This window comes from Pleurodeles waltl, chromosome 1_1 (genome assembly GCF_031143425.1).
Source record: "Pleurodeles waltl isolate 20211129_DDA chromosome 1_1, aPleWal1.hap1.20221129, whole genome shotgun sequence".
In the NCBI taxonomy this organism is placed as follows: domain Eukaryota; kingdom Metazoa; phylum Chordata; class Amphibia; order Caudata; family Salamandridae; genus Pleurodeles; species Pleurodeles waltl.
Genome location: NC_090436.1, coordinates 370713396 through 370733913, shown reverse-complemented (window position 1 = coordinate 370733913; position 20518 = coordinate 370713396). Strand labels below are relative to the sequence as shown.

The following is a 20518-nucleotide window of genomic DNA, read 5'->3' as shown; positions in this document are numbered from 1 at the left end:
CATGGTTGGGGGCTTTCTTTAATAATAAGAATTGATTTGCGCTCAAATTAACTTGTTTTGCAACATTAAGTTAATGAAAAAGTGGGGGGAAATCATAACGCTCTAATCTATACCTTGATGTTTGCATGCAGCTCTTTGATAAGTTCATTGCTCACTGTTCCATATTCAGTTTTAATTTATAAATTGCAGGGGACAAAAAAGGAGCTCTCTGATGTAGGAAGCTGGCCTGGTATGTGGTGAGTACCTACGGTATTATCACCTTATACCAGGTCCAGGTATCCCCTATTAGTGGGGTGTAGGCAGTGTCTAGAAGCCAGGGCTCTCTAGAGGTAGCTGCGGATGAGCAGCCAAGACTTACCTAGGAGACATGCAAAGCTCATGCAATACCACTGTAGTCACACAGCACTTACACACATGAAAGAAACACGTGTTATGAAAATAAAGGTTCCTTATTACAGTAACACAAACACGAAAACACTAGATAGGCAATACTCCAATAGGATGTAAGTAGCACACTATCATATGTACAGCAGCAATCAGAAGTTGGCATAAAAAGCAATAGAAAATAGTGAAAAGCAATAGGCAATACTGAAGGCCTAGGGGGGACCAGACCATATACTAAAAAAGTGGAATGCGAAAGCTGGGTCCCCACGCAAGGAAGTGGAATCTGTAGAGGGGAGCTGCAGGAACTAGGAAACCCCAAAGGTAAGTACCAGAGTGCCCTCCAGTGACCAGGAGAAAAGAGGTAAGTTACTGGTTTTTCCCCAACCCACCAAAAGGACTTCAGAGAAGGATATTGCAAAACGCAGGCAAGACTGCAAGAAGCTAGAGGTGGATCCTGGAAGAGGAAGACTTGGAAAAGAAGGGGACCAAGTCCAGTTTACGTAGGAGTGTCCGGTCGTGGCAGGAGCCACTACCCACCCATCTGTGGATGCAGGAGTTGCTCGGCCGGGAGATGAAGACGGTCAGCAGTGCAGCACTGGAGCAGATGAAGCGTTCCTAGGTGATGCAGTCGACGTCCCATGCGGGATGAAGAATTGCAGTCAGTCTGTGGTGTGGAAAGCCAACCAGCAAGCCTTGGCAAAGGCAAATGTCGCAGTAGGACAAAAGTGGAGCTGCCGGGGACCAGCAAGGTCCAGGGGGACTTAACCCATGGAGGGGAGTCCCAGGTGACCCTCAGCAAGGCAGAGAGCCTGGAGAAGGAGAGGCAGCCCCCACAGAAGACCTACAGGCAAGGAGCCCAGGAGCTGCAGAGAGGCCCAGGCAGCACACCTGAAGAGAGGTCCCATGTCGCAGGCGAAGCACGTTGAGGGCTGTGCTTCACAGAGAAGAGTGCTGGGGACTGGGGCTACATGGAGCCTGAAGATCCCTTGGAGGAGATAACAACAGGCCTTGGTAGCTGCAAGAGACGCAGTGCATGGGGGTACTGTCCTGCATGGGAAGGCAAGGACCTACCTACTCCAAAGTTGGACAGCTGGTAGAGAGGACCAAGGAGACCACTCCAGACTATCACCCCCTGATGCAGGATCCACGCAGCTCAGGAGCAGAGGAGATCCACGCAGCCGGTCGTTGTTGCAGTTGGTGCCTGCAGATGCAGGTAAGTGACTCCTTCACTCCAAGGAATTTTCCTTCTTTCTTCTCATGCAGACTGAAGACTTGCTGCCCTCAGAGGAAGCACAGCCGGGCTAATGTTGCAGTTGCTGGAAGGAGCCGGAGAAACAATGCTGCAGGGTGAAGTCGCTGCTGGAGCTGCAGATTGTAGGTTCCTGTGAAGTCCAGTTGCGGTTCCAGTGGCCAGAAGTCAAAGTAAACGCTGCAGAGGAGTCCTGCTGGAATCTTGCACATTGAATCTGAGGACCCACCCAAGAGGCAAACCCTAAATAGCCCAGAAAGGGGGATTGGTCACCTAGCGGGGTGACCACCTAGGAGGGGGCTGTGACATCACCTGCCTGACCTGGCCACTCAGATGCTCACAGAGGCCTCTGCCCACCTTGGATTCAAGATGGCAGAATCAAGTGGCCACCTGGAGGAGCTCCAGGCACCACCCCTGGAGTGGTGATGGACAGGGGAGTGGTTACACCCATTTCCATTGTCCAGTTTCGCACCAGAGTAGGGGCTGAGGTCCCTGAACTGGTACAGACTGGTTTATGCAAGGAGGGCCCTTCAGAGCATACCATTAGCTTGGCGAGGGTACCCCTCCCAACCCTTGTAACACCTATTTCCAAATGGAGAGGGTGTTGCCTCCCTCTTCCAAAGGAAATCCTTTGTTCTGCCTTCCTGGGCATGAGCTGCTCAAGCAGCAGAAGGAGGGCAGAAATCTGTCTGAGGGGTGGCAGCAGCATGGGCTGCCCGGAAAACCCTAGAAAGCTGATAGGAGCAATGCTGGGGATCCTCTAAGGAGCCCCCAAAGTGAATGGAATCATACAAACAATACTGACAATAGGATTGGGGTATGATTCTGACATGTTTGTTACCAAACATGCCCAGCTTCTGAGTTGCCATTATGTAGCTGGACAGAGGGAGTGACCTATGTCCAGTACACTCGTAAAATGGCGTCCCCGCACTCACGAGGTCCAGGAAAATGTAGCTGGAGTTTGTGGGGGCACCTCTGATCCTCCAAAGGTGCCCTCACACACAGGTACTTGCACCCTGCCCTCTGGCTAGGAGGGCCTGCCATAGAGGTGACTTAGAGTGACCTGGTGCAGTGACCTGAAGTGAAAGGGTGCATGCACCTTTTCACGCAGGCTGCAATGGCAGTCCTGCAGACATGGTTTACATGGGCTCCTATGGGTGGCATAATACATGCTGCAGCCCATGGGGAACCCCTCATCCCCCAATGCCCTGGGTACCATATACTAGGGACTTATAAGGGGCACCAGTACGCCAAATGTGGGGTGTGTGTGGTCCAAACAACCACATTTAATGGGAGAGAGCACTGGGGTCCTGGTTAGCAGGATCCCAGTGAACACAGTCAAAAGTGGGGTAACCATGCCAAAAAGAGGGTACTTTACTGCATCTGACAAAAACAGTAACCCACTGACCTATTCACATTATATAGACTTTGTGATCTGCATGTAGACGTTCTTTGTAGCAGGCATAGTAACCCTGTACGTTATGATGAGTCAAAACTCCGACTAGACAAAACTTCAATCTCTCTTCAGGAAGACCATTAATCACTGGAATTATCTTGAGATTTTTATTGTTGCCTGAAAACTGTTGATGGCAAGGAACACCCAGCAGGTGCTTTTAAAGTCAGAATATACTTGCAATCACAGCACCCCCATCCTAAGTCAGCACCCGGTGCAGCGGCACCGGTTGCATCGCCCTAGAGCCGGCCCTGCTGCCTTACCTAGCCCTGTCCATCTCTTAGTCCATCTGGTTCTTCCAGGGACCTGTGCTGTGTGCTAGTCTCTCTGCCGTCTATCCAGCAGTGCCAGACTCTGTACCACTACAGCCTGTGAAGTCCTGCAAAACCTGTGAGCTGCCCCAGTGCTGGCTTCCATCCACAGGCCATTGGCAGGAAATGAGATTTACAGACAGCCCTTGGCCTTTAGAGCGGGCTTTCACAAATACCAGGAAGGCTGAGGGAGAGACAGGGGACCGAAATGTTGGGGAGGCAGGATGTCAACTTAGGGGACAATAATTAGCTCTGGGGCATGCAAGCTGGAGACAGAGGAGAGAAGAGAGAAGAGAGTGAGAGAGAGGTGACAGAAACGGGTGCCCTAACAAACATTGCTGCACAGGGTGCCACCAGCGCGCTAAAGCCTGCCCGGCTTATATCTCACAGTAACTCAACGACACTGTTTTTAGAAAGGGAGATACTCTGCAACACAGCACTGGATTTAAAAAGAAAGGGAGTTACTTGGCAATACTTTATTTAATTACCCAAACCTCTTTACCTTCTCAAATCTTGCTGCTGTCTTCAGGGTTCGATTTTCAAGGGAAGGGTAGGGCTCAGGAGGGACGGGATGCAGACAGCAATCAACAAAGGGCCTCTCTTCTCCCTTTGTTCTCAGAAGTGCAGACTGCAGGCAGCTGTGGCGGCAAGGTGAGAAGGAATCCCTTGTGTGCTGCAGCACAACAAAAGGGCAGAGGGCAAGTGTCCTGGAGGCAGGTCACAGGTCAAGTGCAGGGCCAGTATAGGTAGCGCTTTCACTCGGCGCTAATGGCCCTGCGAATTACAGAACAGAAGGGAAAATTCTTCTGTCCCCTCGTCCCCCCCACCCTTGTCCCCCGTGTCCCCCCCACTCCAAAATCTGGGGGGGACATATCCCCCGCGTCCTCCACACTTCCTACACCCATGGCGCCAGGGAGCATTTAATGAGCGCAGGGGCTTTCCATACATCCGAATCCAGCAAAGAATACTATCTATGCATTAATTAATACATAATTTATGCAGTCCACGCCCAGCCAGAGGGGCGCCTCACGAGCAGAAAAGAACAGGACTGGAAACCACATATGAACTGAAAGAGAGGTGGGACGCTGTGCCCTTAAACAGGTAGAGGTTTCGCCACTGCGAGCAACAGGGCTTTAAGTGTGCCAGATCGCTACAGATCTCATACATTGTAGTAATTAAAATTGGACATTAAAACAGGCCCTCTATTCAGGTCTTTAACTTTACTGACACAATCACTGATCGATTTCTGATCAATAAATGTAAACAAGCACTGGCATGCCAATAGGTCTGGGTTTTAAGGAACGTACGGTAATGTGCATTACAAGTAAAGGGCACAGGAATACATATGTATTTGTATGGAAGCAAAGATCTGTAGATTAATATTGGTGTAGGTTAAAAGGTCAGTTAGGTGGCAGTTGCACTTGTAGGCCAGAGCCAAACATCCATGTAGGTTAAACACAGCCCACCTTCCAACTGCTGCTGACAAACAAAACACAATAAATGATCTAGTTATCTAAGACACTTTAATAGGGTTACGATGTCATGTGTGTGCCCTGAAACTTCAAGTTCAGGCAGCTGGACAAATGAACAAAATGATCACACGTGTGGAAGGCAAACACTTTTTTGTGTTGAATTACACAATTTCTGCTTAATCAGAACACATACTCCTGGCTCCCAACATGTGGGCAAACAAAAGCCCCTTTCGACTGATAATCTGGCGACAGCCGCGCTGTCATGTCAGACCATAAAAAAAGTTACGGTGATCCATGTTATATAGTTTGCATGTTTTACTTAATCTTGAATTCCCCAAGAGTGTTACTATTTCCGGGATCTTGTTTCTGTTTTTTTTTTTCAGGTGCCATATTACTCTTGTATAGGGCATATACTTCAAACTCAGTCACTGCAAGGTGTTCATAATGGGACGCGATTGAGAGCTCCGGAGATTAGGCTGAGGGCATCAAGAGTTTTTCACAGTGCCTGTCAGTGGGTGAAAAAGCTGTTCCAAATCAGAATACATGGTCATCCAATCCTTGGCCTCTCTGCAGAGCACACAGAGCAATGCTCACCTACTCAGGTTGAAATTGTGATTCTGCACAACTATGTGTGAAGGAGATACGCAGTTGTCAAAATATCGACAAGAGAAAAGCAAAAGAAAATGCAGTGCTTACAGATGAGTGGATGCTTTGTGTGTTTGGGGGTGGTAAAGTGAAACAATATGAGGAAGTACTGTCAGGAGAGTGAAAAGAGGGTGCTGAAGAGGAAAGAGGTGAGGTGCAAAATGCGCAGATGGATTCTATGTGGAGAGAAAAAGGATGTACGTCTAACTTAGAGTGAACTTAATAGGAGTGATTGAGTCACTGGAGACCACTGGACCTTCCACAGGCCTCAGTAATGTTTAATTCACAGTCTCAGAATGGAAACATTTTCAATATTAATTGTTTACAACAAAATCATTGTTGTTGCTCAATTATCTTAAACAGCTAGCAACCACTGACAAAGCCAATAGTCCTGGCTGGTTTTAGGTGTATGTCATTTGCTGTGTTATAAATCTGGATTCAGAAGCACGGGAATTTAGTATAAGGGGTTAAAGCATATCCTTAATGATATAGGGCATGCCCCTTTTAGAGCCCCCACCCACGTTTTTTCATCTCAATTAAAGACCTGCAGAGCAGGTTAGTTTCAGATAATGCCAGAGAAGAAGTAAGATCTGATGAGGATGCTCCTTAGCAATCCTCGCAAGAACAACATGATGGGCCTAGTCTTATTTGGAGTGGAAGCAGGTTCCAGTAGCTTTTGCTAAACAGAACTGGAAAATATTTGGAAGATTTGAATATATTGAAAATTCAAATAGGTGGAGCGGCAAAAGAGGAACTGTTTTGTAGTCACATAATAGTTATCTCCAGCGCCCAGCCTGGAGTGTGTGACAAACAGCATTAGTTTTAAATGTAATTTACAAATCCTTAAATGTGAAAAAAGTGGTCTACGCAGTTATGACATCAGAAACTCTATGCTGGTTCCAGCTCTAATTTCATCCCTCGAATCAGTCAGTATCTGGTCAACAAGTTGTTGTCCAGACACCAGACATCTTCTCCAAACCCTCTTGTAAGGTTTCAGGCACAGCACAGTGACAGTGTTGATCTCCCCCGCATGTGAAGTGCAAATAATGCTTGGTCTCTTTCAGCCCAAAAATACTTCTAGTTATTTATTTTTCTGCACCAATGCACATTTCGTCTTTAAGATACTTTAAAGCACAGCTGGATCGCTTATATCCCTTGCAGCTACATAAGCGATCACAAGGTAACAATATTCCCATAGAGGGATTCAAATTACTGGATTTTTCCTTTCCTTGGTGATTAAAAAAAACTTTATACCCAGTACTTACATATAATTAAAAAGGCATATGTTCACTACACACAAAAAGGCCTCACAAGATGAGCCTGCAATAGCTCCATAGCATCCCTGCATTCTGAATTACATAGGAAGCTACAGTTTTAGGAAGGTGTGTTTGGGAGGTGTGAGATCACTGTTTTTTATAAACATGGAACGCCCAGCAAAGATTGCTAAAAAACAATATTTTCAACTTCCAAGCAGTATATCATGCATATTTGCTGCAAGTGCTAAACGTCCCACCACACTGGGATATAAATTTACCAGATAGGCAAATGCAAGTGATCAATACAATAATAACTGACTTGCAGTACCTCGAAGACCGGTCTAAAACACAGGGCACCACATATATTGTTGCAAAGCCGAGTATTATATTTCACCACAATATTATTAATAACAGTTTCAAAATCTGAAAATGTACACTGAGTGGAGCAGAAAGTAACTCATCAAGCACGCTAAAGGTTTACATTAAATTGTTGCTATTCTCTGCAGCAGACCTGCAGTTAGACTTTGTCAGGTCTCATCAAACAACCGTGCTATAAAAATACCTACCTCTAGCTGAGGACATATGACTTTCCTTGGCAATGTCTTAGAACGTTCTCTACCAACAAACCTCCTCACCAGAGGAATCCATCAAACTGATCTTAGACTGAAAAACCGTCTAAAGATGCTTCTTACAATGTGCTCTTCTTTGAGGGAAGTCAACTCTAGAAATGTGTCTTTTTAGAAGTCATCTGCTGCATGAATCAAGCTGCCACATATTTTGCTTCAGTCTCGATTAGCGCCATTATGGAAGCTGACAACGGGTACCTATTTGCTGGGTAAATTATTAGACCTAGGCACCACAAAAGAGCAGTATAAACCATAAAGTCCTAAACCAAGCTACTGACAACATGTCACGCACCACTTTCACACCCCGAGGCTGTCAAGTTGGCAATGTGCCATTCTCAAGCCTAAAATTATACACTCCATTTTAGCAGCACAATTCTACTGTCACGTGCTAGTGCATGCTCTGCACAGCCGTCCGCATAGGCTTGTACCCCCCAAACTATGCCATTCTTCTTATGACTGCTCCCTACAGGCTCTCAGAAATGGCAGTTAACAAGCATTAAAATACAAACCAGAAAAAATACCTAGTCACAAGCACCCCAATGTGAAAGAAGAAACCAGAAAGCAAGCTGCTCTACAGGTCCTGCAGTCGCTATGTCACCATTGAACAAAATGACTGGAGATATTTTCTGAAGATTACAGTATGAAGCATTGTTAGTCTCCATTCTGTTCGCTTCTGTCTTACTCCAAAGAGCCCCAGTTCTACATCCAATGGGCAGAAGTGAGATGAGTTTGGGCTGACCTCCTGTGTGGCTACAGGGAGACAACAAGCTGCAAGAGTCTTTTTCCTTGGTATACCAGCTGATAGCAACTGGACTTGGCTTGGAACCTGCTGTTGGCCTCTGTCTGACACCCTCTCGTATGTCTCTTAAGTGGCTCTCCTGAGGTCCTGGCTGGGCTTTAGAAGAAGTCTACTCCTCTGAATTAGTATTTTAATCTGTACTCTGGATTTCTGTGAAGGACAGCTCGGTCAGTCACAGAGAAAATAGCTGTTAGGGCTTTACCATTGGAGGGGCATGATAATATTCATTTTCTATATGTCCCACGTTTGAATATCATGCAACCTACCTTGTGGGCCACAATGCTCACATAGAGATGACTTACTAATATTTAAAGGGAGGGTTTCACGCAGCACAGGTATTCATTTTGACAGGTTGCAGTGCACATTTTGGACTCTTACAGTCAGGCAGCAATAGTAAGCCTGAGGCCATTTGTGCACTGCCACTATCATGTATAGCACAATAGGTGCGGCAGTCCACCAGTGCCTGGTGAATGGTGTATCGTTCATTAGGGATTTATAGGCAATTTAAATATACCTATTAGTAGTACGCCAATTTGACCATGCTTCAAGAAAGAGCATGGCACATGAATACTAGTCAGAGGGGGTATGGCTGATGGAGTTAGAAAGCCAGCAAAAATAAAGGGTTCAGCAAAAGGTAAAAAATACAGGGTGACTCAATCAATAAATCAATCCATTTATAGAGCGCACTACTCACCCGTGAGGGTCTCAAGGCACTGGGCGGGGAAATTTCACTGCAGCTCAAAGAGCCAGGTCTTTAGGCGTCTCCTGAATGCGAGGTGGTCCTGGGTGGTTCTCAGGTGAACGGGGAGGGAGTTCCATGTCTTGGCTGCCAGCAGTGGTTCTGCGGATGCAAGGGAAGGTGGCAAGAGCGAGGCTGGCGGAGCGGAGCTGGCGGGTGGGCGTGTAGAACGAGAGGCGTCTGTTGAGGTATTCAGGGCCCTTATTGTGGAGGGCTTTGTGTGCGTGGGTGAGGAGCCTAAAGGTTATCCTCTTGTTGACGGGTAGCCAGTGCAGGTGCTTCAGGTGGGCGGTTATGTGGCTGTGGCACAGTATGTCAAGGATGAGGCGTGCGGAGGTATTCTGTATTCGCTGGAGACGATTCTGTAGCTTGGTGGTGGTTCCTGCGTATAGGGTGTTTCCGTAATCCAGTTGGCTTGTGACGAGGGCGTGGGTAACGGTTTTCCTAGTGTCAGTGGGTAACCAGCGGAAGATCTTTTGGAGCATGCGGAGGGTGTAGAAGCAGGCGGACGAGACGGCGTTGACTTGCTTGGTCATGGTGAGGAGGGGGTCCAGGATGAATCCGAGGTTGCGAGCGTGGTCAGAGGGGGTTGGTGCGATGCCCAGAGCCGTGGGACACCATGAGTCGTTCCAGGTGGACAGGGAGTGTCCGAGGATGAGGACCTCCGTCTTGTCAGAGTTCAGCTTCAGGCGGCTGAGCTTCATCCATTCTGCGACGTCTTTCATTCCATCATGGAGGTTGGCTTTAGCTGTAGCTGGGTCTTTGGTGAGGGAGAGTATCATCTGTGTGTCGTCGGCGTAGGAGATGATGTTGATGTTGTGTTTGCGAGCGATGTTCGCAAGGGGGCTTATGTATATATTGAAGAGTGTAGGGCTGAGCGAAGAGCCTTGTGGAACGCCGCAGATGATCTTGGTGGGTTCTGAGCGGGAGGTAGACTCTTTGGGTACGGTCAGAAAGGTACAAGATGATCCAGTTTAGGGCCTGACCTTGGATTCCAGTGGAGCGGAGGGGGGTTATTAGGGTGCGATGGCATACGGTGTCAAATGCAGCCGAGAGGTCCAGTAGGATGAGGGCGGTAGTTTCTCCGTTATCCATCAGGGTTCTGATGTCGTCGGTGGCTGCGATGAGGGCGGTTTCCGTGCTGTGGTTGGTGCGAAAGCCCGATTGGGAGGGGTCGAGCACGTTGGTGTCTTCAAGGAAGTTGGTCAGTTGCTTGTTGACAGCCTTCTCGATGACCTTGGCTGGGAAGGGGAGAAGAGAAATGGGGCGGAAGTTCTTCAAGTCGTTGGGGTCAGCCGTGGGTTTTTTCAGGAGAGCGTTGACTTTCGCGTGTTTCCAGTTCTCGGGGAAGGTGGCAGGAGCAAACAAGCTGTTGATAATGCTTTGGAGATAGGGGGCGATGATGGTGTCGGCTTTGTTGAAGATGTGATGGGGGCATGGGTCCGATGGGGAGCCGGAGTGGATAGTGTTCATGGTTATTTTGGTCTCTTCGGTGCTGACGGGGGTCCAGGTGTTGAGGGTAGTGGCTCGAGCTGTTGGTTCAGTGGTGGGTGGCGGGGTATGGGGTCCGAAGCTGTCGTGTAGGTCGGTGATCTTTCGATGGAAGACAGTGGCGAGGGAGTTGCAGAGTACCTGTGAGGGCTTGATGGTGTTTGAGCTGGCGTTGGGGTTGGAGAGCTCTCTGACAATGTTGAAGAGTTCCTTGCTGTTGTGGGTGTTGTTTTCAAGTCTCTCTTTGAAAGATGCCCTTTTGGTGGAGCGGATCAGCTGGTGGTGTGCGCGGGTGGCGGCCTTGAGGGCTGACATGATTTCTGCGGTTTGTTCTTTGCGCCAGGTTTTTTCGAGGGAACGGCAGGATTTCTTGGATTCCTTGAGGGCTTCAGTGAACCACACGGGTTTCCTGGTGTTGGTTTCTCTAGGGTGGTTCCTGAGAGGGGCGAGGTCGTCAGCACAGTTGGTGATCCACTGAGTGAGGCTGAGGGCTGCGGTTTTGGCGTGCAGATAAGGCTGATTTCTTACAGTTATTTGGCTCTCTAATCTGCACAAAATGAGACCATTTCACAACAGTCGAACAGCAAGTGATAAACAACAACCAATAAAAAAAACTGGACATTTGCAGTAATTTAAATTTGTGCCAGCTATCAATGGCATGAAGCAGAGCACCATGGGCAATGTGACATGAATAAGCACTGGTGACTGTAAGGTACTGAAAGCTTAAATTAGCTGTCCCAAATATCTTCTTGCCTGGATACTCTCCCTAGCCAGATTCACTATCAGGGATCGTGGAATTTTCCCTTGGCTAGACCCCTTAGCAAACCCTTATTTTCTGCCAATATTGACTTTCTGCATTATAGTGGACTTGTGGACATTTTGGGGTGAGCCAAAACTCATTTAGTAGGTGAACACCATCCTGTCAAAGGAATGTGGACACTTATGTGCCAATTACTGCAAGGCTGCCATCACAAAAAAAGCAATTCAATGTATTGCTGTCAAGATCAACAATAATTTGAGTTTCTAGGTGGGATGGGGCAACCAACATTCACATGTCCAAAACACGAGTATAATACTTATTGAGCAAATTATTCGCTTCATCTGCTACCTCTATGGTGGGTCATTAGAGCCTTTTTCTTTAATAAAAAGGCCCTTGGGTCCTCGGAGTAAAGTTTAAATATTTCGAGTCTAGGAGTCATATGGATAACCATTTTTCATATCCATTTCTAAAGAGAACATTAAAACGAGCAGGCTGCTAATGGATCAATATACATAAAGACACAATAATGAATTTTTTTTTATTTTAAAAACTTTGTCCCATAAGATGAAAACCAGCAGGAAATAATTTGGCGAACCTGCTGGTGAACGAAAAGAGCAATTCGCTGTATGGGGACAGGTAATAAGAAAACGGACTGTTCCTTTGTGCTGCAATGTTCCAATTCAGATCTTTAATACTCTGCCAAAGTTCTGAACAATGTGATAAACGCTCCACAGAACATGAAGTTCCCTACTGAAAGGTATGAAATCTCTTAGTAAGCCTCGTGCATTAAAGTTCAAATCTGCCGAGGCCCTAAAAAGTGCATTCGCCGCAGTCTAAAAATGTCAAAGCAACATATGGGGATCTTTCAAGTCACCATCAATGTCGGTTTGACTTCACACGACTGAGGAAAAGGCAAAACTCTTGCCACATGACGCATCCAAGTTGTAAAAAACATAACAATGGAGCAATACCAAATATAAAACAAAACTATGTTTTAAGCATAAAAAGGTTTTGGTAGAAACGGACGGTACTGAGTACTTCCAGGCCTCATCGAGGCATCACTGTTCTCGCGCCATTGCGGATTGTGTTTTGTGACAAGACACACAGTGTTTTTAAGCAGACAGTGAGACGCTCATTCAGAGGACACCGATACCAATGGTAGAAGTCGTACCTGTGTGAGCCGAGAGTGGAGAATGAGGTCGTGGAAGGGCCGGCGACTGGTTGTTTCCGATCAAACTTTTACGGTTACTTGTTCGACAGCTGTAAAAAAGAGAGACAAAATGTATGTAACACAACAATCTGTGACCGAAACGCATTTCCTGCAGTAAGGGTTTCCATTCTTTACATGAGATACATAGTTTGAACTGCCTTTAACCTCTGAAACAGGAAATTTTAAACAATTTGCAGAGTAAAAAAACACAAGTTAGAAGGCGCTTTCTTTGAGTCCATAAACACATTTTTGTGCATTTGCGAACACTAGCCGTGCCCTTCCCGCGCCTGCATGTACAAGAGCTGCCACGGTGCTGCAAAAGTGGGGGCGAGTTTAGGATTCCTCACATTGCTGGGAAGTCGAGGTAAACCTACATATGGAAAGTTTACCAGGTGAAGAAAAAAGTTTGAAAAAACATGGCGTGCTCCCATTAGTCAAGTTCCCTCCCTAACCCCTTCCCTTGCACCAACCTCCGACAAAATGCAGGCTAGAGAGGGCGGTGTTCTGTGCTGTCCCGAGGGTAAACAGTGTGCTTGAAGGGGACAGTGAGTAACGAGGACCTCAGGGTTTATCGCTTTCCAGTGTCAACACACCTAGTGGTGCATGTGATTCAATGCCACAGAAGCCGCCAACATGGGCAGACTGTGCATAAGCAAACCGCAAACAACCGAAGATTACATGAAGTCAAGTATACAGGGTGGCTGCCAAGTCAGGGTTTATCTGAACACTGCTCATCGTCGTCAGCTCTCATTGTTGTCACTGCCTCCAGCGGTTACTTTAAGTTGTTGGCACTTTCAGTTTCAGAAAATCCTCTTTTGTGAGACTGGAAGTACCAGGCCCAGGTGATGCACATTCAGAAAGTTCTGCCGAGTAGACCTTCCCTTTGAGCAAGTACCACATTCAGCAGCTTGGAGGATCCTAAAACAAGAGCCTCATTCATATACATGATATAGTTCTCCTTAAATCTGCAGTGACATCGCTAATCTCTGTATATCTTGCCAATGTAGGTGGCACATTGTCCTGAAATATCATGACTGCATTGGCACGAAATGGTGAAGTCAAGGTGTTTCCACAAACGCTGCTCAGGACTCCCTTCTACTCCGGTTAAATTGCCTGGATTACATCTATCCTTTTTTAGTTTGACAATGGGAAGTCACTCTCGTTCCATTAAACTGTACTCACAACATTTCTGGATGCTGAAGTACTTCAGAGTTTGCATGTTTCTAGAGCTCATCATTCTTGGCCATTGCAGGAATACCATAATCTGAAGCCCATTTCTCGAGGGATTTTTTCATCTTCTATCAAATAAATACATATTTCTCTAGAAGTTCTAATTCTTGACTCACATTTGGACTGCCTTATATGCCGGCTCTGCTGCATTAGTCTCAAGACTCTTCACAAACATATTTCTCTTTCAGAAATCTTGCATAACACCAAAGGTTGTTGGTTATCAGGCTCTGCTTCAGTTGGAGCCTTGTCTGGAAGATTTAGGACAAGAGGTTGATCTTAGGTCATCTTGCAAGGAAGTTGTAGTGCGAGCAGGAGCTCATTGATAGAGGCAGAATATTCACATTTGCTTTTAGGCTGTGAAATATTGTGGGAGCTCAGCTAGGAAGATTATTGACATTGTCCTATTTGCATAACCATTGTTGACACTTCCCTACTTCAGTGCTTAATTTGAGCCAGTGCTTGCCGGGGTGGGAGGGAGGAAGCATTGGCACTTATTTTTGGTGGTTGGCACTTATTTTTTCCACATCAAACATTGCCCAAGATCAAAGTAGGGATAAAGAAACAAAACAAAAAAAAAAACCGAGGAAGAGAAAAACAGAAAATGTGTCGCCAACAGAGAAAGCAGACACCTGTAAGACTGAAATAACACAGCAAGGAGTGAGGCCTGAAATGAATTCGGGACTGTGCAGCCTTGCTATTCGTGCTCTGACATTTTACAGTGCCAACCTTTGGTGTCTGAGCTGCACTTTGAGCACCAGCACTTCTAATTTTACAAATAAAGCACTGCCCTATTTGAGACACTTTGAACAAAGGGGTAGGGCCTCACCCCTGAAAACTGACAAACCGAAAAGCACTGTCATTTCTATAAGGAGTGTGGTCGACATTCAATGACTTGGAATGGGTACTAGTATACACGAGGAGCCTCTTCTCGATACTATGCCAGCCTAGAGCACACAGGCTGTATTTGTCAGCAACAAGGAATTAAGTTTCCTCAATATGCCTTTGATGCATATGCCTTGACATGCGCCTTCACTACGTCATTCCGAGTGCACTTTGATACCAGTTTAGTAAGTTTTTTGGATGGTCTCGCTCTTGCTCACGGTCAGATTTATTTCTGTAACCGATATAAAGGTACCGCTTCCTATGTCCTGATGAGGCCCACAGACGAAGGGCTGAAACGCAGCGACCAACAACTCCAGAAGTATCATGAATTTAACAACCAAAAAGAATTAGATAAAATATTATACCGCACCTATTTAGTATGAACAGTTTGCTACTAGTGAGAGTATAAAAGTATCACTACTTCGCAAAGAGGACTGCCTTCAAAAAATTGTTTGGAAGCCCATCTCTTCGAATTACACAAAGTTTTGAGTGCCTACGCACTCAGTGCCTTTTGTTTGGAAACTGTGTTGTATAGATGTTTTTTTTTGTGGTTGTGTTGTAATGTGTATATATATGTTTTAGTGATGTTCATTGTGCCAACATTTCATAATATATATTTTTTGTAGTAGAAGGAGAGAGACAAAGTGAGTTAAAATATTAATTTGTGTACACCAAGTGTGGTTGACACCCCTCCAAATGTCTTCATGAGTCAGAAATAGATGTTCAACATAGCTATATTTAGGGTTGGCGCTAGTCAAGAGCCTTTGTTTTATTTAAAAATAATTATTTTCAAAATACATGCATATTTATACATTCATACTCAGGCTTTCAATCACCTGTCTTCCATCTTAGGTCTGTTTCAGTGCCATTCACATTTTGTTTCTTCCCACCACAGCTTACAACGTTAGAAAATGGATCAGCTCACTGGGCCTCATCTGTTTGAGTGACAGCATTTTCTACTACCACAATGTCAGCATCCACACTGAAAATAGTACCTTTCAGTATCCAAGAGTAGTGGAACAACTTGTGTTTTTTTTTTTATTTTATTTTTTTACCAAAACTTCATTTTCTGTGGTGGGCATGTTTTTTTAATGCTTTCAGTAAAAATGCTAATATTTTTGAACCATGGCTGAATCAAATGCACCGTCCTGCACTAGTCCCACTTTGCCTGCACTTGTTGACTCAAGGTAGTTAGAGCCGTTTGAAGGTAAGAGCAACATATGGTCAAAGTGAGATGTTGGAAAACACCAAACAATTCCAAGCAATCACTGCTTTTCGTATTAAAATACGTTTTGATGACCTTCATAGCAGATGGTAGAGAGAGTGATGGGGTGCTGTTATTATGACTGCCACAAGACAGAGATGCAGAGACTTGGGACCATAGTCCTTTTTTTTAATCTTCATGCCACTCACTTCTAGGAGCTTCATCCCGGACTCCTGGGCAAGGGGACAAGGCAGTAGCTCGCAGGCCCCGGAGACAGGTGTGGGCCGGATCGGGCCAGTCAGGGGCAGATTGTTAATGGTGGCCTTTGTTGGAGTTTGGGCGGTCACCCAGGGTCAGCAGCCATTGGCTGCTAGGTGATGGACGGGCACGTCCGGGCAGGCATCAGGGGCAGCCACACCCATTAAATAATGAGCAGGGCTGCCTGTTCGCCCTCTTTTTGCTGCTGGCTGCCCCTGGTGACTGCGGACGCAACCCCCACCCATTTTTCCAGACCAGATTTCGTCTTTTTAGGGGCCTGCTTGAGTTCGCCTCCCGGGGGCTCTGGCTACGGCGATGGGTGAAATCCTTTTTCATTTAATGGTCGGAGGTGCCACTGGTTGCCGTGTCAGGGACCTCGTAGGGAGGCGGCCGGGGCAGGAGCAGGTGAGGCAGGGAAGGTCTGACTGGGGGGGCTGTAGAGTTGGTGGGGGATGCGGCGGTAGCGCCTCCGGGGCAGCGTGAGGTTTCCTGTCTGGTCGGAGCTTTCTTTATGTTTCATTGAGGCCTCATATTAATTTGTGTGTTCGATCATGTTAATCATTTTTGCTTCAACAGGGCCATATGTGGTGCTATTGGGTAATTTTTAACACGAAGGCCTTACCCCCACCTGTGAAGAGCTCTGGTGTGTCATCTTGACTGAAAGTATGTCTTACCCTGCCTACTGCAGTTTGCAATGAAAAACCTTTGAAAGTTGGGAAAATTGTTCAGCTTTGTTACCAATATACACATAAAATATGTGAAAGCTAAGAATTGTGCTCGCTTTCTCGTTGTACTCATCTGTCGGCGCTTTTCTCAATAAGACATTGTTTATTCATCTGTAAGGACATTAGAATGCAGGCTTTCTGTGGGAAGTGAGATTTTAATAAAATCGCTATCGCTGGAAGCCGCTGTGGCTTTAATTTATATGTTGCACTTAAAACTATAGGCAGTGGGGACTTGACTGGGGGTTCTAGGTGCCACTTTCTTCATCCTGCAGGACTTAAATGTTCAATGGTACCTCCTTAGAAGTAACAATTTGTTGGCTTTAATTCTTTACACAACTTTCATTGAACAGCAGGTGGTTTTGCAATTTCTGTGTGATGTTATGATACAACCGCATGGGTGTCCCCCGGCAAAAACTATTGTCACATCAGAATCAATGAACGACAGCATGCTGTAGCAACAGCTCACACTCATCATTCATACATATTACATATTGTGTAGCTCAATTTCTCTCCTTGAAACTGTACTCTAGTTTTTCACCGGAATATCTAGACTTCCGTGCAGGATATGCACCCTTCGTTAAATGCCACATAACTATGTTAAACTGGATTCAAAGGTTTTTTTAAGCGCCTTTTATGAGTAAAATCATGACCGTGTTTGAACCCATTGCTCTCATAAGACCAAGCGCTGGCGGACAGATCTGCCGGTACAACGGCTGCACGGATGGATACGCCATGTAGCAGGCAGGATCAGGAGTCGGGCAACAGTGGGAATAGGCATTCTGGTGAATATAATTGTCCAGAGAGGAAAAACAAGTAAAATGTAATGAATGTACTAAAAAAATGGCCTTGTTATATCCCAAACACTTGAAATGTCATTTAGCATTTAGTATACCTCAGTTACGTAAATTCTCATCTCATCTTAACACTGCAAGTACACAACAGGACTGCTCCTTCTGTTACCTACCTTAATACATTATTCGGCCCTGTGCCAGCAGGGCTTCTATTCTCACAAATACGGTGTGCTGCCATTCATGGCTCTGATTTGCAGCAAGGCGACTCAGCCTTACATTCTTTCGAGTCAGTAAACTCAGTACCGTAAATTAGTTAATAGCCACACCTGTCTTTTACAGCGCTTAGACATTGCAGAAGTCTACAGATAAAGCACCATATTTAATTTTAAAAAGTGTACTACCCACAGCCTCCTTTCAGTGACAGTGACAAGCCTTGTGCACATTGTTCACAGCTGCTTAAAACAGTTTCTTTCTCTTCATTAACAGCTCATTTAAGGTGGGATTTGCTGGTAATGTTATCTTCTTTTTACTTAAAATGGCTATGTGAGTGTTCAAGCCACATTGTACCTGCCTGTAAATGAGTGCTCCATTAGGTAATAACGTCTTGTTGCCGTCATAAAAAGTAAAGGTAAAATCATGACACAACGGAAAGGCTTTTTTTTCCCAAAACAAATACGCAACATAAGCAAAACAACCACACCAGTGAATGTTTTTTTTAAATATAACATATGTATTGCAAGCATATGACTGCCACACTTTTGTGGCTCTGTTTCCTTTTCTCCTTATGGCATACAAACAATGCAAACACAAACATTAAAACCCCCCAACCATAACCATTGTACCGGTACGCTAAGGCCAGACCTGGATTTTGAAAAAATGCTTGCTGATCATGGATCAGCGACCTTTGAACTGCGTGCATGTGATGTGTGTTTTAGTAGAGCTCTGGTCTGCAGTTGTTGGCTCTTACGGCTTCAGCACCAGTCCTAAATGCATAAGCTGCGCCAATGTCACTAGACAAGCGTTTTAAGTTAGTAACATTCAAAATGTGCATTTGAGTTTCTTGGGTTTCTGGAAGGCTGCCTATTGATAGATAATTAAAATGGATCTAGAGCGATTTCTTGAATCATCTTGGGCAATGTAATCGGTTAATCTACAAGAGAGGTACATACCATTTTATCTTGGTAAATTTTCAACAATTGTTAAAGTTATGCAGCCACATGTCTAAAGTAAATATTTCCTTATAAAAGAGACTTAAAAGTTAATTGTCAAATATTCTCCACTATGTCTTTTATTGTTTCAAATTGTATCAGAATATGCTAAAATGTAACAGTTTCGATATGAAAATAGTTAGCATCTTTCGTGAGCCGAAGGCGCCATTGTTTTCTGTTGCAAAACGTGCTGTATACTTTGCAGTCAATCTGCAGGCCTGACCAGTATTCTATTTTAAGAGTTGTAAATGAGCCATCATCTGAGCTGAGTGACTGAAGTTCACTCCACTACTCGTCACACGAGCAGCTGCACCAGGACAACCTCAGGTGACAACTGAAACTGATCATCCATCCTCCCAGCAGCCTTGTCTCCAGTCTACTCACATGCAATCCATCATTTCAATGCACACGACATTTCCTGCAGACAGCTGCCAGAGTGTCAAGAACCACACACCACCCTTGTTACAGGGGCGCACTGCAATCTGCTGCAGCTTCAGCAGCTCAGGTCCCCCCTTCAGCCCACGTCCAATGAATGTCTGTGAGATATGGGAGACTAAGGGGCCCCTCTTCACATGCCGCCGGGGGTGGGGGGTCCATTACTTTGAGGTTGGACACTGCTGGTTACAAAGTGCTTTAATCATAACAATGTGCCTAATTTCCTTCTGATTTCACTTAACTGTGTAGAGAATATTCCAAAAATGCAAAACTCTGGTGGGTACAAAATTAATATTTATTTTCTGATATGAACATTAGCAATTATTAGTGTAGATCAGTGATACTCATAGTGCGGCCCCCAGGTCAACAGCAGCACTGTGCTGCTGTTTATTGGACCTGGCACCAGCAAATTGTTAAATAAACGGGCAAGTATTTAATTGGAGGCTAATTGAAAAAGGAGAAACTAGGGTCTCCTGGAACTCAACTTTAGAAACATCTTCATTAAATACATCGTGTAGCAAAATTATAAAAGTATGATCTGTTTGAAATTCAAAAAGTGCATTTCATTAACCTGCAGAACCATTTCACCTTAGTACACACAATTATATCACTGCATTGACTAGTATTTTTAGAGTGATAGTTTTCATACATAAATTTAGAAACTTTCATCCCCCATTCCTTCTCACGCCCTGACAACAATGTGAACTAAGAGGCAAACCAGTTGTTATGTGAACTTTTTGGGAGGGCTGGGTTTCTATTATGCATGAACAGCATTATGTTTTATTAAATCAGACACAGAAGGTATTATGCAGCATACATCTGGAAGATGTATTTCAAGGTTCTTATATGTGATGATGAAGAAAAAGGAAAAAAGGAGGTAAAGTGAAGTCAAACATTTGCCTAGGATCAAACAATTAGGTTAAGTGGAAAAGTCAGGATTTATACCCAAGTTTCTGGTTTCACATTGTGCAATTCAGACACTAGATGTATACGCTTCACTTACCCTACAACCACTTCACCCTTCACCCCCAGCCCTCTGACCGCCGCCCTGCTGGCATCAATGCAGCACTCTGTCACATCACAGACCAAACAGTGCGGCCCCTGGGAAAAGGTTTGTGAGTAATTATGGTGTAGATGGATATATACTTCATAGAACATGTTTATATTATCCCCGTCGAACTGTTGCTAACAAATGAATAGAGACAGAGATGAAAAGGCAGTTGCTGGTTGTACAGGGACTGTCTATGGGTCGTGGTATGCGAGGATGTGAGAATCCCAAGAACCCCATGGTGGATCCTAAGACTCCAGGGAAGATTCAGGTTAAGCCCTTAATCCGCAAATTATGGTTTAGTGCAATTCAATTTTTTGTGTAACAGACAGCAAAGATTTC

At 45.2% G+C, this 20518-nt stretch overlaps 1 protein-coding gene and 1 long non-coding RNA gene across 6 annotated transcripts in view; one reads left to right on the top strand and one right to left on the bottom strand.

Moving 5' to 3' along the window:
• The window catches only part of MAST4 (microtubule associated serine/threonine kinase family member 4), a 1720607-nt gene that overhangs the window by 376568 nt on the left and 1323521 nt on the right, over positions 1-20518 (bottom strand). For all 5 annotated transcript variants that reach the window (XM_069222961.1, XM_069222970.1, XM_069222979.1 and 2 more), the window contains one exon: positions 12357-12445. In XM_069222961.1, coding sequence (XP_069079062.1) covers positions 12357-12445 — 89 coding nt within the window. The remainder of the gene's footprint in view (positions 1-12356; positions 12446-20518) is intronic.
• The window catches only part of LOC138263445 (uncharacterized), a 31840-nt gene continuing 27504 nt past the window's right edge, over positions 16183-20518 (top strand). Inside the window, exon 1 of the long non-coding RNA XR_011199287.1 lies at positions 16183-16374. This is a non-coding gene — a long non-coding RNA (uncharacterized lncRNA). The remainder of the gene's footprint in view (positions 16375-20518) is intronic.